Source organism: Aethalodelphis obliquidens, unplaced genomic scaffold, assembly GCF_003676395.1.
Source record: "Aethalodelphis obliquidens isolate GAN/ISIS:26980383/991018 unplaced genomic scaffold, ASM367639v1 scaffold10, whole genome shotgun sequence".
Classification (NCBI taxonomy): Eukaryota; Metazoa; Chordata; class Mammalia; order Artiodactyla; family Delphinidae; genus Aethalodelphis; species Aethalodelphis obliquidens.
In genome coordinates this window covers 36936727-36962211 of record NW_020837954.1, presented here as the reverse complement: position 1 = coordinate 36962211, position 25485 = coordinate 36936727, and the positions used below count along the sequence as shown (strand labels likewise).

The following is a 25485-nucleotide window of genomic DNA, read 5'->3' as shown; positions in this document are numbered from 1 at the left end:
TAAGCAGATTGCTTAGAAAATTGCCTGATGATCATACTAAGTGCTGTATATGTGTTACCTATTATTATGATTATTGTTATGATTGTTATTATTGTGTATATCTTCTCTACAGTATAAGCTACCCTTGTCTGACTTATTTATCACTGTATTCCCAAAGACTAGCACTGTGCCTGCCACATAATAGATTTTCAATAATTTTTTGAGGAAGGAAGGGAGGGAGGGAGGGAGAAAGGAAGGAAGGAAGAGAGGGAGGGAGGAAGGAAGGAAGGAAGGAAGGAAGGAAGGGATTTTAAGTGAGTGGCAGAATTCCCAAATCCTTTTCTGAAACTGCTTTTGACAGCGACACTGTCTTTTATTTACAACAGCTTTTGGAGCTGTTTGACAGCGAAGACCCACGGGAACGGGACTACTTAAAAACAGTCTTACACAGAATTTATGGCAAGTTTCTTGGTCTTAGAGCATTTATCCGAAAACAGATTAACAATATTTTTCTAAGGTAAGTGGAGGGTGGGGGGAGAAGGAGAAGCAAAGTTGGTGGTTTTATAGAAGTATTAAATAAACCTCAAATATTTGACCATAGTGTACTGACTTTTTCTCTTTTTTCTTTTTCTTTTATCTCCTCTCCTCCCCTCCCCTCCCCTCTTCTTTTCTGTCTCTTTTTAGGTTTGTTTATGAAACAGAACACTTCAATGGTGTAGCTGAACTGCTGGAAATATTAGGAAGGTAAGCACATTTTTATCTCATTGCTAATCTCAGGTGAATGTCGTTGTGACAGGTTCAGGTGGCACAGGGAAATGCTACCCCAAATCCCTTGCTTGTATGTACGTCGGGTCTCATCTGTGCTTATAGCATGTTTCCCAGCTGACTCTACAAGACACAGTTTTGTGTTTCCCTTGTTCCATAATTATGAATTGCTATTTTTTTGGAATGACTGAAAGAGCTAACAGTTTATTCATTATTCATCTAATTGCAGTCAGGCCAGTTACATCTTATTCTTGTCAGTTTTGTTTCTAGGCTACGTCTCCTCTGCGATAATTTTTGAAAGTAAGTTTATAATAAGTTAGAAAGATTGCCATTTTCAAAGAGTCCATGTACCCAAGTCAAGTTCTTGAACAGCTGCTGCCTGGAGTAGTGGAATGAATTGGAAAGAGACAGCTGTTGTGTGGGTTTCTACACACAAGAGAGCTAATGTAACTGGGCGATGTGATTACTTAGTCTCTCCTCCTAATATGAGGAGAGAGGGAAGGTGGAGTCACACGGTTCTCTCTGGGACTTCCCATAGTTGGGCTCTTTACCCAGGGATAATCTTGGCCTGGGCCAATTTCAGGAACAGGAAGGGATGATGTCTGGAAATGGGAAGGGTCATGAGTGAGCAAGGCAGGCGATTATTTGGGGAAGGAAAAGAGGGAAGGAAAAATAAAGAGTTGTTGATACAAAAGCTTTTGGGAACTATCCAACTAGGTGTGAGATCTCAGGAGCCTTTGCTGGGAGATCAGAAGCAAATTTCCTTCTTTTAAATTTCCTTCCTACTTAAAGATATTCTTTAAAGCAACTAAGAAGTCTTGAATGCCACTGGGGTGGGTTTTGGGTTGTTCTGGACTAAACATAAACTGATTAAGATTTAACCTAATCTCACAGGAACAGTGTCTCAATTTAGCTTGTTGTGGTAACATTGCTAATTCATGTCTCTTTTCTTTTTCCTAGTATTATCAATGGCTTTGCTTTACCTCTTAAGGCAGAACACAAACAGTTTCTGGTGAAAGTGTTGATCCCTTTACACACTGTGAGGAGCTTATCACTCTTCCATGCCCAGGTAGAATTTTGTACAACTACTTTTGGAAGCAAAATAAAGTTTGTAAACCCAGTGTTTCATTGATATTGTTATTTACTTAATTTACACAAACAAAACGCTTGTTAAAGTTTAAAATATTCCCCAAGGCAAATAAAAATGTGTATATATTTTCCTATGTATAGGAGTATCATGGGAATATTTTTCAAGTGGGAGAAGCATTTGTTTAATCATATCATTTTACAGAGAGAACTTAGATACTTGCCCAAGTTCACACAATTATATACTGAACAGGTTGCATATAATAAAATGTAATGGGCTTTTCAGATTTGTACCTTTGGACATGTGTAATCATTTTGGGATGTTCTTGAATCTTTTAGCTCATCCTCATTTTGCATTAGTCTATCCTTGCCCTTTGCCCCCTCTTCTAGTTCATCCACCATTTCTTTCTCACTTTCTATATACAAATAACACTCTCACAAGTAAACAAATCAATCAGTATTTTCACTTACTTTTATTTTTAGCCTCCATTACTTTAAAAAGCACACCCTGTCTAGTCCCCACTCTAATTTCCCTGCTAAAACTGCCTTGCATGGTAAGCATGTCAGTAGGAGGTAGATAAGTGATCTAGTGGCATTTTAGTTTTACCAGTTCAAACCTCTGGCGCCCTCCTCCTTGCAATGGGAATGTTTTGAGTTTGCATAAAAATGTAACACATTTTTCAGAGTGGTGTTCCTCTTTAAATGTGAAATGCTGTGTTTCGAGGAAAAATTAGTCCATATGCTTCTAATTTAGAACACCATCAAAATGTTGTTTCGCAAGGGTGGATTTCTTGTCCAAGAATCTTTACGAGCCCTTTTGCAGATCTTGTCTCTAGTGTTTGAAATAGGATATCACACTTCATGATCATTTACAAATTCTTACCTCGATGAGTTAGCATCAGATGTAGAACTCTTCGTGTTTGTCCAGGGCTCTACCTGTGGCAGGTACAACCTTTTATCTTTCCATGAAGCTGCTTCAGTTTGCGCGTGCCATTTCATGCCACCAGCAATGTTTTTAATAAGTGCCTGCTTCTCATATAGGACTCTTCTGGAACCACAGTAAACCCCAGTACTGTTGATGTTCCAGCAGAGAGAAAAGAAGCCCATGAGATGTAGCTCAAACTATATGTAGATGAGATACTTTCAGAATATACTGGATGTGCTGTTTCACCTCTGCTTTTCATTAGCTGAATATTTCATGTCCCAATATTCTTTTTAAAAAAATTTCCCTGGAGCCTTGTTAGTGTCAATCTTTGGCTTGAAAAAGTAGCTTCATATTTTGCTTTATATATATTTTATTTTAAAAATGAATTGAATGTGAAGTTATTAAAACCAGACTCTGGAAACTTTTTAGGGCTTTTTAATAATACATCTCTGAGCCCTGAGTATATAGAATTTCCAATTTTGTCTTTTGTCTGTTTGTTTCTCCAGCTGGCATATTGCATAGTACAGTTTCTGGAGAAAGATCCTTCACTCACAGAACCAGTAAGTATTTTTCCCATAATTTCAAAAAACTTCAGAAAGACCACTTTTCATGGTGTATAGAAGAAAATTAACTGCAATTTGTTTTTCTCCTTTTCATTTTAGGTTATTAGGGGATTAATGAAATTTTGGCCCAAAACATGTAGTCAAAAAGAGGTAAGTGCTCAATGTCAGTGTGTTAATAGCTTACTAGAGCACTGAGATAATAAGCGTGTGTAAAAATGCATTATCTCCTCTAATCCTTATTGTGACTCAGCAAGGCAGGACTGTAAATATTCTCATTTTACTAGTTATGAAACTGCTATTTAGAGGTTAAGTAGCCTACCTGGGTATGCTAAGCACAGGTGACTAGGCCACAACCTGCCTCCCTGATGCCTGAACCCTGGGCTTTTACCCTGGGCTGCTCAGCCCTGGGTAAGCCCAAGGCAGACCCCAGTCACGTGTCCAACTGTCTAGCTCTACTGATGTCCCCTTCCTAGTGACCACCTACATAATATGAAGGTTTTCCTGTCACTGTTGATAGATGCTACAGCAAGCTGCCCCAGTACCTACTTTAAAGCATCATGTAGGTGGGATCTCACTATGCACAATCTTAAAATATATTACAGACCTTTAGTTTCAGCTGTTCACAAGTGGCCCTGGAAATCTCTGATCTACAATCATTTGTACTTTTGCCAAGACCTAAGTGAGCATGTGCTGTGTGAGGTTTCTGTGGAGGAAGTGAAGCTCTTAGCCTCGCGGTGAGCCTAGCTGGGCACCAGATCTGCACCCACTTTTCTGAAAGGTTAGAAACCATATGGAAAATGGCCCACAAACAAAGGTCAGCTGTTAGTTTTTCATTTGGAGAGTATTTTGGAAGAACTTCAGAATGTTTCTCAACAAATGGCAAGGCTCGACTATATTTCGCTTTTAACAGAAACACCCTCCTTCTCAAATCAGCTACAATTCTCCAAAACCCTACTTTATACATTTTCAGAAAATCATCTAATTTCTTAATACCTGTTAGGTAAGATTAAACTATGCATTGCTACCCAGATGCATCTCAAGATACAAAAACGTCATGTTTTGTACTTTAATTGCAGGCTTAATTTTTTTTCTAGGCAGTTATTTCTTCATGCCTAATAGGAAAGTGGTTTTAACTTCTCTGTCAGTTTTCCATTATATTGGAAACGAGTGACCCTACTATTGATTTGACTCCATTTTGTGATCTAAAAGCTGTGGTTTTGGAGGCAGATGGTACTGAGGTCACAAGATTCATTGTGCTCTGCAGCGAGTGAGTGTGTTCATATGTGTATGTGTGTAAGTGTGGAGATTGGGTCCGTGTGTGCTGAGGGGTTTAAAGTGGCGTGTGTGTGTGGCTGAACCTCCTCGTCTGTCTCTCTGACTCTGTGTGTTCTGCGAACTGGTGTCTCTTAGAGGAGCGCCTAGCACATAGCAGGGGCTGTAAATGTTTGGCAAATATCTGCGGGTGCTGCCGCTGTGAGCTTTGTCCATCGTGCCGGAGGGCCACTTGCCCACTGTTTTAAAAATATGGAGGAGGGGAGGAGAGCCCCAAAGGGATAGTCCCGTTTCCCAGGGCCCTGCTGCAGTGTGTAAGTACCCCTCATTCTGTATAATAGATGTAGCACATAGAGTATTTTTTCCAAAGTAAATAGAATCACATTTTCAATGCCGTAGGGAATTTGTTCTTAACAAGTACTCTCTGGTGAATTCCTTGTGAAATGAACATCTAACATAAGTTAAACCCTGATTTGTTTTGTTCATGTTTGGTTTTATGTATAAATTTTCATTATATTAAAACTGTGCAAAACCCTCATTATTCCTCTTTGTCCATATGAATTTTTTAATCAGGCACCTGACACTTTGTGTTTTGCCTGTACTTCCAGGTTATGTTCCTTGGGGAGCTGGAAGAAATATTGGATGTGATTGAACCTTCACAGTTTGTTAAAATCCAAGAACCTTTGTTTAAACAAATTGCCAAGTGTGTCTCTAGCCCCCATTTTCAGGTTAGTAATAAGAGGGCGTGAGCCAGGGTGGCTTATAAAACATGTATTATTTTGGTAAAGTTTCATTGGTATTGAAAGAAATGTAATGGACACTAACTACCTGTTGTTGTGGGGGGTTTTTGTTTTATTTATTTATTTTTTTTTGCGGTACGCGGGCCTCTCACTGTTGCGGCCTCTCCCGTTGCGGAGCACAGGCTCCGGACGCGCAGGCTCAGCGACCATGGCTCACGGGACCAGCCGCTCCACGGCATGTGGGATCCTCCCGGACCAGGGCACGAACCTGTGTCCCCTGCATCGGCAGGCGGACTCTCAACCACTGCGCCACCAGGGAAGCCCTACCTGTTGTTTTTATTGGCTGATTTTTCACACGATAACAATACTTTTGGTAATCACCACCTTCATCTTGAACACTTGTTACATGACAGCCGCTGTGATGGTGCTTTCTGTCCAGTAACTTGAATTCTCATGACCACTCTGCAAGGAGGGCATTATGATTTTTACAGATGTAAACACTGACCCTCAAAGTGGTAAAATAACATGTCTCAAGTAAAAGGGCTGAATAAGAGGTGGACTGGTAGGGCTCCTATAGTGTGTAAGAGAGAATGCTGAATAAAGCTTAAAAGGAAAAGGGAATGCTGACATTCTATACTGTGCTAGATGTTTTACATACGTTACTCCTAAACTTCAAATTATCCTCTGAGGCTTTCCCCCCACTTTCTAGATGAGAAAAATGAGGCTCAGAGAATGATCTGCTCAAGTTCCCCAGTTAATAGGGAGTGGGGAGTCACGTAGGCGTCGCTCCTGGTGAAAGCCCGTGCCCTTCCTGTGGCACCACTCTGCCTCCTTGTGGCCGCTCTGGGAGAACACAGGGAGAGTGAGCCTGGGCAACCCTTTTCTCGACTGGGGACATTTTAGCAGTGCTGTGGGACCCACACTGGAGAGAAGAAGGTGATCTTGGGTGAAACACGTTAGGTTTTATACTTTGGCTGTCTCACCAAAGGTCCAAGTCACAGACCTAGAGAACTGACTCTTTATATACTGCCTGTTGATTTGAAGAGACTGTTCAGATTGTATTTGGCAGCACAGAACCCCATTGCTAACATGGGGGACTTGATGGTGGACTTTTCTCTGAGCTGTCATTATCCTGCATAGTTAGAGACACTGGCTGTAGTTGTTGTTTTAATTTTTGACCTAAAGACATCTTAGTATGTCAAGTCAGTGATCTTATGACAACTTTGCGATTGTACCACAAAGCCAAAAAAAACAAAAAAAGAGTAGAAACCATTACATGAACCATTACCTTCAGATGATATGACACGTCTAGATTTTTTTTAAAATGCGGGACACTATGTACATGTTTTACATATTACACATGGCCTGTGGTGCTCAAATATCTGGATTGTTTACCTTATTTTTCAGTTTTTATCATGTGTTTGTGGTAATGGAGGGCAAAGAGTGGGACTCTCTTCTCAAATGAGTACCACCAGGAAGCCTTAAATGAAGCTCAGAAGCTTAGAGAGGAGACAGACTGTCATAATTAGCTAGGGCTGTGTCTTAGGGCTACTCTAACAAAATACCACAGACTCTGGTGGCTTATAAACAACAGAACTTTTTTCTCACAGTCCTGGAGGCTGGCAGTCTGAGATCAGAGTGGCAGCAGCGTTGGGTGAGGGCTCTCTTCTGGGTCGCAGACTTCTTGCTGTATCCTCACATGGTGGAAGGGGCTAGGGAGCTCTTGGGAGCCTCTTTTAAAAGGTACCAATCCCATCGTCTTTGGAGGTTAGGATCTCAACATAGGAGTTTTGGGGGGACACAAACATTTAGACTGCAGCAGGCTTCCATAACAAAACACCCCACACTGTGTGGCTTAAACAACAGGAATTGATTTCTCATAGTTCTGTAGACTGGAAGTCTGAGATCCGAGTGCCAGTGTGGTATGCTTCTCTGAGGGCTCTTTCTGGCTTGCACATCTCACTGTGTCCTCACATGGCCTTTCCCTCCTGCATGCTTGAGGAAAGAGAAGGAAATCTCTCTCTTCCTCTCCGTATAAGGCCACCAAGCCTATCGTATTAGGGCCCCACCCATATGACCTCATTTAACCTTAATCAACTCCTATCTCCAAATGCACCACTAGGGGTTAGGGCTTCAGCATTTGGATTTCCTGCAGGAGGGGGAGACGGGGATGGAGGTAGGGGAGCGGGAACACAATTCAGTCCATAGCAGAAGGAAAAAAATTTTAAATTCTTGACAGAAGTAAAACTGAGAACAAAAGAAAGAAGGAGAGTAAAGAAGTTCTTTGTTCATTAATTGAGTGTTCATTGGTTCATCCAACAAACATTTATCGCGTGTCACTCTGTGTAGTCAGATGCCGCTCACTACTTGCCCAGGTGAGGCATTGCGGTTAGAAGGCTCTGAGCTAGAGACACTGCACTGTGTGTGTGCAGGAAGACAGTGGGTCGCAGGAAAGTAGTGGTTCTGTCCTGCTGTCAGACATGCTAGTTTTCACTTTGCATAAGCAGTGCCTTTCCTTTTTAAAGGGCTTTGCTGGATACTGACTTTCTTTCTGTAAGTGATTTTACATATTGGTAAATAGATACATAGAGCTTAGGATACTTATTAGCATTAAGTAGCAGGTAAATATCAGACTCATAGTTGGATATAGGAAAAGCCTAGGTCTCTCTGCCTTTACTAGCATCCTCTTGTGGTCTCTTTAAAAATTTCTCCTATGGGTTGTTTTCAGAACAGCCTCATGCCTATTCCTCCTCTTCACCCTGCCCTTTCCTTGCCTTGTGCTCTACCTGCCTCAGCCACATGTATGCCTCATGTTTCTAGACACATTGTCCATGTTGGTGCCTCTGCCCCCCTTTCCTGTAATTCCTTTGGCTTCTTTCCTTCATCCTTCAAAGCCCAGCTTAGATGCTATGGCCTATGGTACATTTCTGCCCCTCTCCCTCTCCCCCGAGTCATCTGGATTGTTCTTTCTGCTCTTTCCTCTGGCTCTTTATTTCTAGATCTGATACAGCATCTATCACAGTTCATGTTGGATTGGGGATCGTGGAACCCCCTTTCCCTACCAGCACACGAGCTCCATAGGGACAATAGAGTGAAGAGGTTAAGCAGGGACTTAGGAGTCTGTCACTTGTTAGCCATGTGACCTTGAGGCTATGGCTTATCTCCTCTGAGCCTCAGTTTTCTCATTTGCAAAATAGAAATAATGGTACCTACTCTGTGTGTTGGTTGTGAGGATTAAATGAGAAAATATGTAAGTGAAACACTTACCACAGTGCCTGGCATATAGTAAACATTCAATAATAGTGAATTATTTTCTTTGTACTCTTGAGTGTCTAGTGCCTTATGAGACCCAGGAATTTTTTGTGAACCAAATTGAATAATGTAAATGGAAAGGTTCTAATTTCCCAGAGTCTATTGGTGGGCACAGGTTGTACCATTTTATTAAATTAAATGATTACATTTAAGTTAAATTTAAATTTATTTAATTAAAACATAATTTCTTAATCTGTATGAATAAAAGAAGCTGCTCTTTTTTCCCTTTCCCCATATAACTACTCTTTTTAGAGGTTTTTAGATTTTTTATTTTTTTGAGACTTTGGTTTATTGAAATTATTATTGTTATTTTAGATTACTTTTTAGATTTTTTTTTGAGGGCTTCCTCTGAATTCAGAGAGTCAGTTGATAAATGTGGCAGTCCGAAAAAAGGGGTCTGAGATAGCAAGCGAATGTATGTACAGCCAGTATCCCTGAGTCCTAAACTGAGTGACTTCCTCCTGGCTTACCCAGTTCAAAGGCAGGGACCAGAAATGAACTCCAGAAAGAGTCTGGGCACTAGACTCACATCCCAGTTTATCATTGACTAGCAGTGTGACAGTGGCCAGGTTCCCAGCCTCTCTGAACCTCAGTGCCCTCTTCTGTACAGTGATTGCCACTCCTTGGATGGTGGTAAGGATGACACATTCTGCCTGCAGGGTGGGCACAGTGCCTGGCCATAGGAGGTGCTTAGCAAATGCGCCTGCTCTGCAGGGATGGGCAGCTGGGTTTTCTTCAGCAGCTACTGACTGAAGGCCAGCCACGCGCTGCACCTTGTGGTTGATCTACAGTGTGCGGGATGAAAGAGGTGAGCCAAGAAGGGGATTAAAGTGATGGGGAAAACAGTGTAGCATATAGAAGTAGGGTGAGGGTGTCTGGAGCTTGCGAGCTGTGTAGGGAAAATGTGGAATCAGATTAAATGGGCATTGTTAAAGGAGAATATAAATAAGTAGGTAGGAAAACTTCTTTTTCATACCCAAATTGATGAACCACTTCGGAACTTTCTGAAAGATTTTAAACCCACAAAAATGTAAAGTGTGATCAACATTTAATTTTATACTTGATTGAATGATATTAAGATCATCTTAAAATACTTTTGTTTGAAGAGATTATAATTTTGTTTTATCTTTCTCTCTTAACATTTTATTTTTCTTTTCTCAAAGGTGGCAGAAAGGGCACTCTATTATTGGAATAATGAATACATCATGAGTTTGATAGAAGAAAACTCTAATGTCATCCTTCCCATCATGTTTTCCAGTCTTTATAGGATTTCAAAAGAACATTGGAATCCGTAGGTTTCCACAGTTTTCCCCCTCCGTCCCTCCCTCCTCCCCTTCCTTCCTTGCTTCCTTCCTTCCCTCCCCCCTCCCTCCATCCCTCCTTCCCTCCTTCTCTCTCTCCCCGCTCCTTTGGCCTCTCTTCCTCCCTCCTTCTCTTTTGCTTAATAAAATGTCTTGCATGTATGCTCTGCGTCAGATGTTGTGCTTGATGCTGAAGATAAATATGTGAAAAGATAAAATCCCTACATTTTAGAAATTCACTGACTGGTTGGGGAGACCCGCAAATAAACAGATATTTTATAAAACAGTGTTTTAAGTGCTGTTATGTTCAGATATCTGTTTACTTGAGGGCTTCTTGACCTGTCTGTGAAGGTAGCTGAGGTATTTTGGAGATGCTCTGGATCAAGAGGAGAAGTTTGTGGATATTGCTAGGGTGATGATGCTCAAACCGAATCTTAAAAGAATTTGGCAGGTGGATGGGGTGGAGAAGTCCATTCAGATAGTGGGTCTCCCCATCACATCAAAAAGGCACAAAAAGGTAAGAAGCACCTGTCGTGTTCTGAGACCTGTGAATTTGGGAGGGCTGAAGCACAAGGTCATTTGGGGAGGTTGCTGGAAGGTAGGGTTAGAAAGTGGAGTGGTGCCCACGTGAGTCTTCACCCACTGGATGATAAGGAAACACTAAAGAGTTGTAAGAAGGGAAGTGCTCTGAACTGATTTGCATTTTAACAAGATCCATTTCTTAAAAACCAGTTCAGTCACTATATGGGTTCTCTAGGGGGAAAAACATTTTAAAATGTTCAAAGAGGAGTTTATCCTCTAGTCTTATGAAAGTTAAAGCATTCTGTATTTGAAGAGCTTTACATATTTCTCTGTGGAATAGAAAGAAAATTTAATGTGGCATTAAAAATTAGAGATAATTTAGTATATTCGTAGTATGTTTGTCTAAAAGTTTTACATACAACTATAAAATACCATATTTCTTACTTTTCACATTTGTCAATTTTTATGACTAAAACTTACAAGAATAAAGAGCTAGCAAACAAATCTCATTATGTAGATAGCCTCTTGAGAACCTAGAGAGTGGTTCTAGCAAGTGTCTGTAACTGCTCAGTAGCTTGTATTTGGCTCTTCTCCATCACTGCCCATCCTATTTGAGAAGGTCGTTCCCCATAAGTTTCCCTTTTGATGGACACAGGGCAGAAGCAACACAGCAAGTCCACTTTCTTATAAATGTTTTAGAAACATCAAACCCAGGGTTTATTATATGGCCTAACTTTTACCAATGCCTTTTTCAATGGTATTCGAAACACACTAAAGGGAAGTAATGTCGTGTAGTTTTGCAAAGGGCAGTGTTATTTAGACTCGAGTCTGAATATACCAAGCCCGTCACGGCCGAGTCCTCACATTGCCAAGAGCTTATTCTTCCCCTTGATAAGCATAGGCAGCCGTTTGGCTCTTTAGCTGTTTAGTATTCCACAGCTAGTAGCAGCCATCACCAGCTTGCCAGTTACCTTACCAGCCTGTGTATTGGGTCAGCAAGGGGACTAAGGAGTGGATGGACTGATGCAACTCCCAACTAGAGACGTAACTCGTATTAAACTGCCCTGCTTACAGAGGCTTGGTATCATCTTTGAATATGAATTATAGATATATAAAATTTGTTACCATGGGAACAGCCTTTGATTTTGATGAATTATGTATATTATCACTTTAAAAATAAAATTCTATGCAAATTCAGGTCTTGAAGGTTGGTCCTACCACAGGTGCTCATTCTTAGGGTGAAGTTGCTTTATTTTTATACTTGCCTTTTTATTAAATTAAATTAACAAGTGCCCACAGGCAAGTCTATTCTGGGTACCCATAGTTAAGAGGGCAAAATTAGATTTTGTTTTTCTAATCCTGCCAACCCCTCAGAAAGATATCTTACCTAAAGAATGTAGCTCTCTTGATGTGGAAGTGAATTGTAGGTCATTTCTAGTTGTTCCAACTAAAAAGGGAGGGAGACTGCAGTGTGAGGAGCTCATTCAGATAAAGGCTGTACATCCGCTCTCTTCATTCAGCATCCCATTATGTAGGACTAACCAATACGTTCCCTTCTCTCTGTGCTTCCAGGGCTATCGTGGCATTAGTGTACAACGTGTTGAAGGCGTTTATGGAAATGAACAGCACCATGTTTGATGAGCTGACAGCCACATACAAGTCAGATCGTCAGCGGTAACTTTTTAAAGCTTTTTTGTCAGCCGTGCATAATACCATTGAGTTCTTTTTTTGCTCTTTGCTGAAGTTGCCTAATTGTACCTGAAATCCTAAGCAGCACATTTTATTTATTTCCATATTCATTTTCACATGATCATTAGCTGTGACTTTATTAGTCTGCCACTGGGTAACAAAGTGTCATTTTGAAAAAGGCTGCTTTCCTTCTTCCCTTCCATAATGTTTCTCTTCTGCCTCAGGGTTAAGAGCCTGGCACATAACTGGTATTTCAGGTCCACTTAAGGGTAGTTTGCCATCTGGAGTCACTCCCATTCTGAACTAGATTTCTGAACTGATTTGTACTTCACTCCAGCAGCAGGAGAGATGAGGCACCGTTTTTGTTTAGCTCTTTGGCCCGGAACTTACTTTCTATACTAAAACCCAACAAATTCCTTATGATTTAGAGAGCAGTGAAAAGAACAAGGAGGTAGAGTGTATTATACAGATCTTGAAATGTTTAAGATCAAAGGAGAGCAGAAACCAGTTGAACTCTTTATCGTAAATGCTCTGGTTTAGTAGGCCTTTGTTGAGTTCATTTACATGATTCTTCAATTTTGATATTTCTTGTTCAATGTGTTCACTTTCCAAAAGATGTTGTCTTAGTCTGTTTGGGCTGCCATGACAAAAGACCACATGGGTATTTTATGGGTAGCTTATAAAGAACAAAAATGTATTGCTCACAGTTGAGGAGTCTAGACGTCCAAGAGCGTGGCACCAGCATGGTTGGATGAGGGACCTCTTTCTGGTTCATATCTGGTCTCACTATGTCTTCACATGGTGGAAAGGACAAGGGATCTCTGTGGGGTCTCTTTTATAAGAGCACTAATCCCATCCATGAGGGCTCCACCCTCATGACCTAATCACTTCCCCAAAGCCCCACCTACTAATACCGTCACCTCTGTGGGTTAGGATTTCAGCATATGAATTTTGGGGGCACACAGATATTCAGACCCTGGCTTGATATACTTGGAGAGATTGAGGAAAGTCTGGAGAGCTTGTTAGTAGTTGAGCCTCTGGGTTGGCTTTTCTCATCCAGAAGAAAATGTCAGCTTTGTGTATATCATAAAACCACGGACCTTCAAGGATTCCAGAGTTTTCATACTCAAGACCTGGCGGAACCTCCTGAGCAAAACTATCTGTGGTTCCCTTGCATCTTTGCCCAATTTTTAATGTGTTACTTGGATTTTAGATAAAAAGAACAATGAAAGGAAAGGTTTGGTGGCAGGGACAAAGGACCTTCACAGTGATTTTTTTTTTTTTTTTTCTGGTACGCGGGCCTCTCACTGTTGTGGCCTCTCCCGTTGCGGAGCACAGGCTCCGGACGCGCAGGCTCAGCGGCCATGGCTCACGGGCCCAGCCGCTCCGCGACATGTGGGATCTTCCTGGACCGGGGCACAAACCCGTGTCCCCTGCATCGGCAGGCGGACTCTCAACCACTGCGCCACCAGGGAAGCCGATTTTTTTGTTTTAATTACCAGGATGCAGTATAGAAAAGTGACTTAATTATCGACTATGGCGAGTGTTTAACGGTAGAGAGAAGAGACTGAGATTTTTTATGCCACATTGAAATAAATACCAGTTATTGGATATGTTGTACCATACCTAAAGAACTTTTAATTTACTATACAGTATTTATAGTTGCTGCAAATCATTAAATTTATAGTAACCCTCCATGTTCCAAACTTAAATTAAAATCTTTAAAAAAATGTTATTTAAGTAAAGGGGATACAGGACACATTTTTATACTGTGACATACAATTAAGGAGTGCATTGTACATAATATCCTTTCTTTTATGGTAAGTAAAAACCCATTTTTATTATCCTAGTTGAATAAGGATTAAATCTGTAGAATTCCATTAAGACTATTAAAGACCTTATTTCTAAAATATTCAAATCGATTGAATTAAATTCATTCATTTCTGTTGAATTTCAGAACTGTTTTCTGATCATTTATCATTTAAACTAAATAGGCCAAACTCTTGAAAAAGATAAGAATGAACCAAGGGGACCAGGAATAGACACTATGAAGCTGATTCTGATAATCTGGTAAATTAAAGCGACTTATAGTGAGTGGACTTTCTTAATAACAGAAGGGTTTTTTTAAAGCCAGGGTAATATTTTGTCAAGTGAGCAATAGAAAGTTGTACTGAATAGTTGGAAATACTGGTCTTTCCATGGATGTGGGAAGAGAAAAAGAGACTAAAGAGATTTATTTGGTATTGTTAGACAAGAAATGAAAGGAGGATTTCACTTCCGGAAGGCAAGAAGTAACTAACTGTTTCAGTTCAGATCAAAATTTTTTAAGTATTACAAATCTGAAAACAGGTGGGTGTAGTAAGTAACACTCATAGATATTGATATATATGCCAACATTAGTGCTCTGTGAAATTGAAATTGGAAGAGAGTTTGGCATTATCTCTAGTATGACAACTTGGTGGAGTTTTAAATTGCCACCTACAGGGAGAGAAAAAAGTGGGAAAGTATGGGGGTGACAGAAGCTATCTCAGAAATATTTAGGATTTTTGAAGATAAAGTTGTCAGTGTAAAAGATGTATGATAACTCAGCAAGAAGTTCATCTGGAAGAAAAGCCTCACAGGATAGACTGCGATGACGCCATGCAACTCTTGATCAAAGACTCGTGAAATGCTTCAGTAACAAGATGAGTGTTTTAATCATGTCAGCACTTAATTTAAACTGCAGATTAGGGCAGTAAGAACCTAACATATGTTTAAGCTGTTTTTTAGTTGGATAAGGTCTCTAAGCCCTTGCTTACCATCTTCTTCCTCCTCCAAATAGGAAGATCAATATGCATTGAAACTCAGCAGGATCTGTAGAATTTACTTTTAAATCAGTGTTTTAGACCTAATATTATCCCCAGACTGTACTGAGAAACCGAAAGTGATAATTTACCAAACAGCTTGCTTTACAGTTAAGAATCTAGTATCCATAATGGTTAGAGAATTATCTAATCTTGCCCTTGTTACCCTATAAATAAAAATTTTCAGGATCAAAATTACCAAATAGGTAATTGTTTGAAAAACTATTACACTCACTGAAATTCTTATTGTGCAGATTGTATTTGAGCTGGTTGGAACTAGTTGTAGTAAACAAGGCTTAAATGACCGAAATAATAATTATAAAATGATAATATTAATTACCATATTATATAATTAAATGTTCCCTCAATACCCTAGTGGAATGAGGTTATAAAATTCCTTAGATATTTCTAGAGACATTTTGGCAGGGGGATGAAGATTAATTTCTGTTGCTGTAGATATCAATATAACTTTTAAAAAATTGGTGACAATAAAAAATATGAGGCAATGGAATTATATACACATTTCACTTAACCTATGTGGATTTCCTTCCCTGAGTACATATTGTACTGTAGTGAAGTACGAAATTCTTACTAAGTGGAGTTAAATTCTTGCCAAGTGAAGTTGCTTAAGGACCATAATCTGCCATGCCTGGGGTGGCAGAGCCCCTGTTTTCAGGATTTATCTGAACTTATGGATTCACAGATGTTATCTGGGTCTGCTGTTTACTGGTTCATCACAACATGAAGAAACTAGGGACAGTGTAGTGAATTATTTTTAATAAATATGAAATTATTTAATGTATAGTATAGCCATGTGTTCCTGATTTGTGTACTTACTACTTCATTGATGTTAAAGTTAACGTTCTTTATTTTATAAAAATATGGTAATCTAAAAATGTCCTTGGCAAAATAAAATTTGTTTACTCTATCTATCTATCTATCTATCTGTCTATCTGTCTATCTATCTATCTGTTTATTTTTGGCTGTGTTGGGTCTTCGTTGCTGCGCACAGCTTTCTCTAGTTGCGGTGAGTGGGAGCTACTCTTCGTTGAGGTGTGCAGGCTTCTCATTGTGGTGACTTCTCTTGTTGCAGAGCACGGTCTCTAGGCACATGGGCTTCAGCAGTTGTGGCTCGCAGGCTCTAGAGCGCAGGCTCAGTAGTTGTGGCGCTCGGGCTTAGTTGCTCCACGGCATGTGGGATCTTCCCGGACCAGGGCTCGAACCTGTGTCCCCTGCACTGGCAGGCGGATTCTTAACCACTGCTCCACCAGGGGAGTCCCTACCCTATTTTGAACATCTAGTTTTTTGGTAAATTTTACCAAACAGTGAAATGTGAAAATTCTGGAAGTCATTAGTCAAATTGATATTGAGCCAAATTTGAAGGCTTGGAACGTTACAGATTTAATACCCAATAATATCAACAAAGTTCTGTCCAGAATTAAAACTGAAATCACAGAAGAATGTTTAATTTGTCCATATATATAGGTATAAAATAAGTTAGTAATGTGGATTTTGTGGTTTAATACTTGTAAGAACAAGATTCTGCTAAAGAGTTTACATATACATAATGTAAGAAAAATGAGTAATAATAAAGAGGAAGTATATTTTCTTGACCTACTACATTCTTTGTATCAGTGTCATCTCTATCAACCCTTTTGAGAAACTATTTGGAGACAAAAAGAAAATCAGATTTGAACTAGACCCAAAGTAAAAATGAATAATGTACCATTGGTTTTAGGATAACAGATACATAAAAATGATCATCATTTTTCTTTCTTGGTAATTTTGAAGTTAATTTTCTTTATTAAGCTAAGTATAAAGGAATATTAATGTAAAATATTAAAATATTCTTGTCATCTCCTACTCTAGTTTATGTCTATATAAGTGTCAAGAAAAAACAAAAAGCGAGAGAGAGAAAAACCAAAAATGCCAAACTTTTCAGAGACCTTTTAAAAAGTCTGGGGAAAAGTATGTCAAAGGGGCAGTTATTGTTGGATAATCTCTTTAAACTTTCTCAGTTGTTTACCTTGTATTCTATTTTTTCCCCAGTGAGAAAAAGAAAGAAAAGGAGCGTGAAGAATTGTGGAAAAAACTGGAGGATCTGGAGTTAAAGAGAGGTCTTAGACGTGATGGGATAATTCCAACTTAACAGAAATAATGACAACAACCTTACTAACCTGTGGAGTCACACATTTATGTAGTAGAAGATGGAACAGCAGTTTTCTGTATTGTGCAACTTTACAGTAGATTTCACATTTGTTTCATTATTACAACAGCACTGTATATACCTGTCTCTAAGTAAAGGAAAAAAACATAAGGACTTCAGTCCAAAGTTTGGACAGTAGATGGACTTCTCAGAACTTGGCAAACATAATCATTGTTCTAACCCTCTTTTAAAAGAAAAAAAAAAAGCAGTCTTCAAAGATCTGTCAATGAAATTTGTATATTAAAATTCCATTATTGGGAGTTCCTTATTTATCATTAGCAGAGAGTATGAAACAATTTTCAAATGTGAACAATCTTAAATTTAGCTTGTCTTTCTGCTAAGCTGTTAAGTGTATTTATAGTAAAGGAAGGGAAAAAAAAAGACTGTCATTTCCTTATAAGTTTGTATAACATCCTCCTCTGGGTAACTTGACTGTAATTTGACATCTTTTCCTTTTGCACATCTTCATGAGTTGAATGTCCACGTGGAATGGGGCCGTGAATTATAAAGGTCCCTGATAAAAGTTTTGTTCACTGGAGTGAACATCTTTCCAGTAAGCAGGTAGTCCTGGTACTCCTTTAGTTTTAAAATTAGGAGTAAAAGAGAGCAGGTGATAAACATAGTAGGGAAGGGAATTTTGGATTCACGCATCAGTTTATGGTGACTCCAAATCAATGTCTTGAATCCTTTGAAAACAGGCACTGGGACATCATAGGGTTCAGTACCTGACCAGTATTAGTTATGTACGTCATTGAACACACAAACCAGAGATGTTTTAGAAATGTCAGAAGACATCCTTTTGGACCATTTTGAAATAAGAAAGACAAACACTAAACAGTACAACCATGAAATTGATCACCAGGATTGCGAATCTAATTGGGAATAGAGTCGAGCAAACAGCTTGGACTGTTTGGAGTTGTTGCCTTACTTTTTAATATGTATTTATAAAGTATTCCAGCAAAAGAGGATGAAGCCTCTGGGAAAAAAAGAAACATATTACAGTGTTTTTTGTAGATTCTCATTCTATATCCCATCACAGCGCCAGCCCTGTTTTTAGCCAGAAAGGATTCAGGATAAACATTATTATGCATTCTGAATTGAATGCGTGTTCCTAACTACTGTATTTGTTACCAAAAGTGGTTCTACAAATGCTACTGAAAAAATCTGGAAATTCCTAATGTCCTGAGTGTTAATAATAAAGTTTAAAAATGCTTTTATATCAAAGGTGCATTGTGACCAAATTGTTTAAGAAAAACAAAAAACAAAATCTAAGGCTGTATTATAGATCTATCTTATTGGCTCTCTGCTTTGTATTTAAAAGAGGAAGCTTACATCTTGGGGAGTTAAAATGCTGATAAAACTTGTGTACATTATGTACTTACCTAAAGCAGTTGCATTATTATGTACTGAAAGATATGTGTTTTGGGATTTATTTCCAGGATGCTTTTGCTTGTTATGGACTTGGCAGCAGTGAGTTGATAATCCTAAACAATCCCTTCCAGCAGTATTCGTGGTATAGAGCTGATTCTGCGTTCATGTGTTAAATTGTGATAGTAGCAAACAGGAACATATGAACTGTTGTTGCTCTTAATAGAAATATGGTATCAATATGGGCTTGTATATTTTCTTCCTTCCATTTAAAATATAAGGTAGAATATGCAGTTTTATTCTTTACAAGAAAAAAGGAAAAAAAGAAGCCACTGACCTTTCTCCCCTACTAAGCGTTTCAGGATTATCAGGTCACAGTTTGTGTGTAAAAGTCAGCTGATTATGGATATTGTCATCTCAATAACTTTGTAAAACAAAAACAAAATTTGGCATTGTTAATTCTGAAAAAGAAACAGCAGTAAAGGAGTCATATGCAATACCAAACACAACATGGTTTAATGGAATTAATAGATTTTTTTTTTTTTTTTTTTTTTAAGGAACGTTAATGGGAATTCAATGTAAAGCTGGCAGAGGCTGCCAAGGATGAAAACAACTTACTTTAAAAGTACTGGAGCAAAGGTGCAAGTTCAAATGCTAAAGATAAAAATAAATTTGTAACGAATCATCTCCTTTAGCCCTTTGATTTTAGCCTGTTAGTTTTAACTCTGCTTTACATTTAATTTTGATAATATAAACTTTTGTTTGCCATTAATTCATCTTTTTAGATTGAGGACATTACAATCACAGGTTTATGAAGTATCTCTGCCCATTAGAATGAAATGCAGTCATTTGAGATGAGAAAGACCAGGATCCTTTTTTGCACCTTACCCTGTCCTCAGAGTTAAGGTGAGAGCTACACCGATATCCTTGATGTCAATTTCATATGTTGATCATTCCAAACTGAGAAGAATAAAGCCAAATTTTAGACATATTTAAAGTTATTATAGATATATGTCTAAAATTCATAGGGCAACTTCTGAGAAGAAACACTGTCTTTTCTTTTTTAACTGAAAGTGACAATGTGGCATTTGTCACGTTGTGTCCAGTGATGCACAGTAACTGAGGTAATCTGACTGTTGCACTATGTGACATATTTAAGGACGTACTTGCTGCATTTGCAGCAGCCCTCTCTTTGTCCTTTCCCACATTTCTGCTGTTGCTGCAACTTGAGTTAATTGTGACAAATGCATCTTTGTGTTATATTTTGTTTGCTTCCTAATTTCCAGAACTATATATAAATATATTTTTTAAATAGCAAATATTGTAGTTAGTGAGTGATGATCACTCCAACCTTATCCCTACCATATTGGTTTCAGGGGTAGGATTAAGAGTGTCTTTGGAAGAAAAAACAAAAAACAAAAACAGAACCCTGTGGTTTAGAAGGATGCTGAGGCCTTAGGCTGTGGGCCTAGAACAACCATGTGAGTGAATTGACCCATCTCATACTTTGAATCAAGCATGCATTCCTTTTCTCGTTGTGCAGGTGTCTCTAGTTGTTTTCCTTCAGTGTTTTCGTCCTTTTAAATTTTATTATATTTTGCTCTCCCTGACATCTGTTTTTTATAAAATAAAAAATAAAAAAAGTAAGACATAGATAATACCCTCAATGCCTCTGGATACTCACAAGCAGGGTTATGCTCCTTCATCTTGGGCTTGCTTGCCTAAATGGAAGGGTTTAATTTATTTTGTACCTCCTTCTATGCGTGGGACAGTCCAGGGTGCAGAGCTAGGAATTGCTTATAATTGCACCTGCTATACTTAAATGTATAGCCCTAGGCTCAATCACACTATGGAAAGAAAAAAAAAAAGTATATTTAGAGCTTTAAAAGCTTTTTTATTTTTTTGTGGGGATCGGGGGGTGGGAAAGGGAAGATGTATGGATGTTATTGGCATTTTTAAATGTTCAGAGGTTTTTGTTTTGTTTTGTTTTGTTTTGTTTTGTTTCTTCTGTTTTGTTTTTTCTTCCCTTTAATTGGATGCACTGACCTGGCCCAAGAAATGAAGAGATTCTCTCTTTTGATGCTATTACCAATGTTACAACAAAGTGACAGTCACCTGTAGCAAAAAGGTGGCACCAGACATGATCAGTGATATTTTATTTGCACATCAATATTTTTATTTTTATATTCTGGCTCAGCTGCTTCTCTGAGTGGAGTTAAGGAATGAGCCACAAAGGATTTTTGTAGTAGCTATATTGGCAATGCATTTTATATTTCTCAGTATTTAATTTTGAAACTCTAAAAGGATTGTGCATCTTGAGAGAAAGTTGAGCAAATTTTAATCTAGTGTTAATTTTTGCTGCTTCTTGTGCACGATAGCAGCAGTAGTATCTCTCTTGGAAATAAACATCCCATATTATGATGTCTATGAATATAGGTTTCCTTTTCTACCCTCCCTTCCTCCCTCCTTCCTTCCCTCCCTCCCTCCCTCCCTCCTTTCTTTCCTTCCTTCCTTCCCTTCTCTTTCTTTACTTTTTTGGAAATCACTTATTGTATATAAGTTGTAATCCAGACCTCATGTATCAATGGGGAACTTTCAAATATAAATATTACCAATACATTTTCTGGTTGTTGTCTGATTTTTGATTGAGGTATAATGAGAATGACATGTCCATTGCTTTTGGTTTGAGGATTTCGCTTTAGCTTCATAAATCTTTTGGTATTTTAGTATTTCATTGTTTTAGCAGGAGAGGGCAGCAAAAGTTCATTTTCCCTGTTAGAAATGCTGTGGTTCATGATTGGTTTTAAATTTAGTTGTGTGTGTGTTTTTTTTAAACAGCATCTGTTTGTGGGTAGAGGTAAAAATGAAACATTTTTGATATGAAAAGTTGCATATGAAAATTATAGACTGGTTCAACCAGACAGTGAAGACTTCTGATCCACATTAAAGTTAAAATGCCACAAAGCAATCTTCCAGCGCTGGCTAAAATATGCTACTTCCTTTTCAAACACAACAAAATGCAAGCTGAGTCTTAAAACATTTGGAGTTTTAAAATGTCTTTCTTTGAAAATGATTTACTTTCTTCAAAGTGGTAACAGAAACAAAAATGAAGGTGCTCCCAAAGGGAAATGTAACCTTCCCCTTTCACAGGTGTGTGAGAGGTTCTGTACTGTGGGTGCATCCTAATAAAGAAGCAGTGAAGAGTTTTCAGGTGCCTGGCTGTGTGTATTTGTTTGTCTGTTTCTGATGTCCATGGCCTTTTTGAACCATACTAATGGTAGATGTGATCCATGTAGCTGTGAGGCAGTGGGGTTGGTATGTTCAGGCTTTCAACTTGAGAAAATCAGTTTGTGATTAGGGAGCGGTCCAATGTCTATTGCTGGATAACAAACTACCCCAAAACTTGGTGACAGAACATTTGTTCACAAATGTATGGTGTGGGCAGGACTTGGCAATAATGTCTTGTCTCTGCTATTCAAGTATCAACTTGGGTTTATCAAGTGGGATAGGAGAATTCATTTCCAACATGGCTCACTCATATGGCTGTTGGCAAGTTGGTGCTGGCTGTTGGCTTGGGGTTCAGCCAGAGGCCTCAGTTCTTCTTGACATGGGCCTCCTTATGGGGATGCCTTCTTGGGCTTCCTCACAGCATGACAACTAGGAATGAGTGTTTTAAGAGACAGGAAGTGGACACTGCCAATACTTTAAGGCCTGGGCCCAGAAACTGTCATGGCATCACTTCTGTAATATTTTCTTGGTCAAACAATGACAAGATCTGCTCAGATACAAGTGGAGGGGACATAGGCCTCATCATGATGTGTTGAGAGGAGTGTCATCTGTAGCCAACCATGGGATGTGCTTTCTTTGTAAAGCATTTGATTTAGGTGTGCTTTCCTCTCTTGGCTAATTAAATCATATCAGATTTGGAACCATGTAGAGTTAACCAATTACTGTTTCATGTTCAGTTAAACTCTGACTTGGGGAGGGAAAAATCTTTGTAAATTTAGCAGTTTTGTATTTCAAAGCATGACCATTTTAGCATCTGAAGGTCGTAAGTTATTTACCAAGAAGAAACTTGTAACAAAGAAGGGTTAAAAGAAATTTAGGGTTCAAAGAAATTTAGGAGTTGATTTTCATGAAATATCTAATCCTTTCTATAACGTTGCCTCCTGCCTGTAAACACTATATTATAATGAAGGCAAAGTTAATGTACAGTCCAATTCCTATTTCCTGGAGTTTTATATAATACTGTGTCCTGGTGGTTTCTCTTAGATCAAATTCACATTAGATTTTTTTTTTTTAACAGAGACTAACTATGGGATAGTTAACCAAGACTAACTATAGGATAAGGGGAATTAAAATTAGATTTTTTTTCTGATTTTGATACATGTTCAATGTATAATTTATTCTTGAAAAGAAAGATTTTAAAGAACAAGTTTAATAACTACATGCTGTGCCCCATACCTAAAAGTCCACTGCAAGTCATGTGCATTCATTGATTGATTGGAGCAGTGTTTATTGATTACCTCTGTCCATAGTCTTGCTCATTCTCTGATGTGCAGATTTCCTGCCTCTTTCGTGTCTCATTTAATTTATTTCACCTCTTGCAATCAAAGTCTGAATTAATTGTACAATTTGAGTCACATTTTGCTGCTACCAGATGATATGAGGCCTCAGAACCAGGATGGATATCAGCAACGGCCCCCTTTGTCCTCCCCAAAGCTCTTCAGGCGAGATGTCTCTGTCTAGAGTCACCCAAGGTGACGGCCGTGGACTTGGAAATCAGAGACTCTTGGAATCATTTGGCTTCTGACATTTATCAGCTGTGTGACTTTGGGGAAATCGCTTGATCTAAGCCTCAGTTTCCTTTGTAAAATGCAGGTAGAATGGTGCTTATAGTGTTGTTATGTTCCATTAGGTAATATATGTAAAGTAGTTAGCATAAAGCTTGGCACATGGTAACCTGAAAAAATATTATTACCTTTAATAAATGCTTATTTTATTAAATCCAAAAGTTAAACCCAAAGTTAACAAAAGGATAGAAGTAATAAAGATTAGAGCAGAGATAAACAGAATAGTGAATAGAAATCAATGAAACCAAAAGTTGGTACTTTGAAAAGATCAGCAAAATGAACAAGCCTTTAGCTAGATGGACTAAGTAAAAGATGACTCAAGTTACTAAACTCAGAAATGAAAGTGGAGGTATCACTGCTGATTCTACAGAAATAAAAAAGTATAAGAGAGTACTAGGAATGATTGTATGCAAAAAAAATTGGATAGCCTAGATGAAATGATTAAATCACAGTGAAATAGAAAATCTGAATAGACATGTAGGTAGTAAGGGGATTGAGTCAGTAATAAAAAATCTCCCAATAAAGAAAAGTCCTGGTCCTGACAGCGTCACTGGTAAATTCTACCAAACATTTAAAAAAGAATTAATACCAATCCCTCTCAAATGTTTCCAAAAAATTGAACAGGAGAGGACACTTCCTAACTCATTCTGTCAGATAAGCATAACCCTGACACCAAAAATAGACAAAGATACTACAAGAAAACTAAATGCCAATATACCTTATAAACATCGATGCAAAAATCTTCAGCAAATTACTAGCAAACAGAATTCAGCAGCATATTTAAAAGGATTATGCACCATGACCAACTGGGATTTATTCCTGGAATGCAAGGGTGGTACAACATACAAAAATCAATTAATGTAATACACCACATCAACAAAATGAAGGGGGAAAAAAACTCCACACAATCATCTCAATTTATGCAGCAAAAGCATTTGAGAAAATTCAACACCTTTTCATGATAAAAACACTCAACAAAATAGGAATAGAAGGAAACTACCTCAACATAATATTGAGTGGGCCAAAAGGTTCGTTCTGTTTCTTTTTTTCCCGTAAGACGGCTCCAGTAGCACTTAGTGGTCTTTAGCTTCATTCAAAACAATTTGTTAGATTGTGTGTGACAGCTATAATATCAGTGTGCATTTAAAAAAAGACATAAATATTGGTGAATTTTTGTGTAGCCATTTTAATATTGAAGATGGAAGAAAATATTTTCGACATATTATGCTTTATTATTTCAAGAAAGGTAAAAATGCAACTGAAACATACAAAAAGGTTTGTGCAGTGTACGGAGAAGGTGCTGTGACTGATCAAACATGTCAAAAGTGGTTTGTGAAATTTCGTGCTGGAGGTTTCTCGCTGGACGATGCTCCATGGTTGGGTAGACCCCTTGAAGTTGATAGCGATCAAATTGAGACATTAACTGAGAACAATCAGCTTTATACCATGTGGGAGATAGCTGACATACTCAAAATATCCAAATCAAGTGTTGAAAATCATTTGCACCATCTTGGTTATGTGAATCACTTTGATGTTTGTGTTTCACATTAAGCGAAAAAAACCTTCTTGACCATATTTCCACATGCGGTTCTCTACTGAAACGAAAGGAAAGCGTTGCGTTTTTAAAACAAAGTGTGATGGGAGATGAAAAGTGGATACTGTACAACAATGTGGAATGGAAGAGGTTGTGGGGCAAGCGAAATGAACCACCACCAACCACACCAAAGGCTGGTCTTCATCCAAAGAAGGTGATGTTGTGTATATGGTGGAATTGGAAGGGAGTCCTCTTTTATGAGCTCCTTCTGAAAACCAAATTATTAATTCCAACAAGTACTGCTCTCAATTAGACCAACTGAAAGTGGCACTCGATGAAAAGCATACAGGGTTTGTCAACAGAAAACATAATCTTCCATCAGGGTAACACAAGACCGCATATTTCTTTGATGACCAGGCAAAAACTGTTACAGCTTGGCTGGGAAATTCTGATTCATCCACTGTATTCACCAGACATTGCACCTTAGGATTTCCATTTATTTAGGTCTTTACAAAATTTTCTTAATG

General features: G+C 38.5%; 1 protein-coding gene across 4 annotated transcripts in view; it reads left to right on the top strand.

Annotated features, from left to right (window-relative positions):
* Positions 1-21777, top strand: part of PPP2R5E (protein phosphatase 2 regulatory subunit B'epsilon) — a 161213-nt gene extending 139436 nt beyond the window's left edge. For 3 of the 4 annotated variants that reach the window (XM_027111446.1, XM_027111444.1, XM_027111443.1), the window contains 9 exons: positions 366-496; positions 664-723; positions 1705-1813; positions 3262-3315; positions 3418-3468; positions 5199-5318; positions 9806-9933; positions 12038-12139; positions 17047-21777. In XM_027111446.1, coding sequence (XP_026967247.1) covers positions 366-496; positions 664-723; positions 1705-1813; positions 3262-3315; positions 3418-3468; positions 5199-5318; positions 9806-9933; positions 12038-12139; positions 17047-17146 — 855 coding nt within the window. In that variant the 3' untranslated portion in view covers positions 17147-21777. The remainder of the gene's footprint in view (positions 1-365; positions 497-663; positions 724-1704; positions 1814-3261; positions 3316-3417; positions 3469-5198; positions 5319-9805; positions 9934-12037; positions 12140-17046) is intronic. The other variant, XM_027111445.1, reaches the window with a different exon arrangement.
* The last annotated feature ends 3708 nt before the right edge of the window (positions 21778-25485 follow it).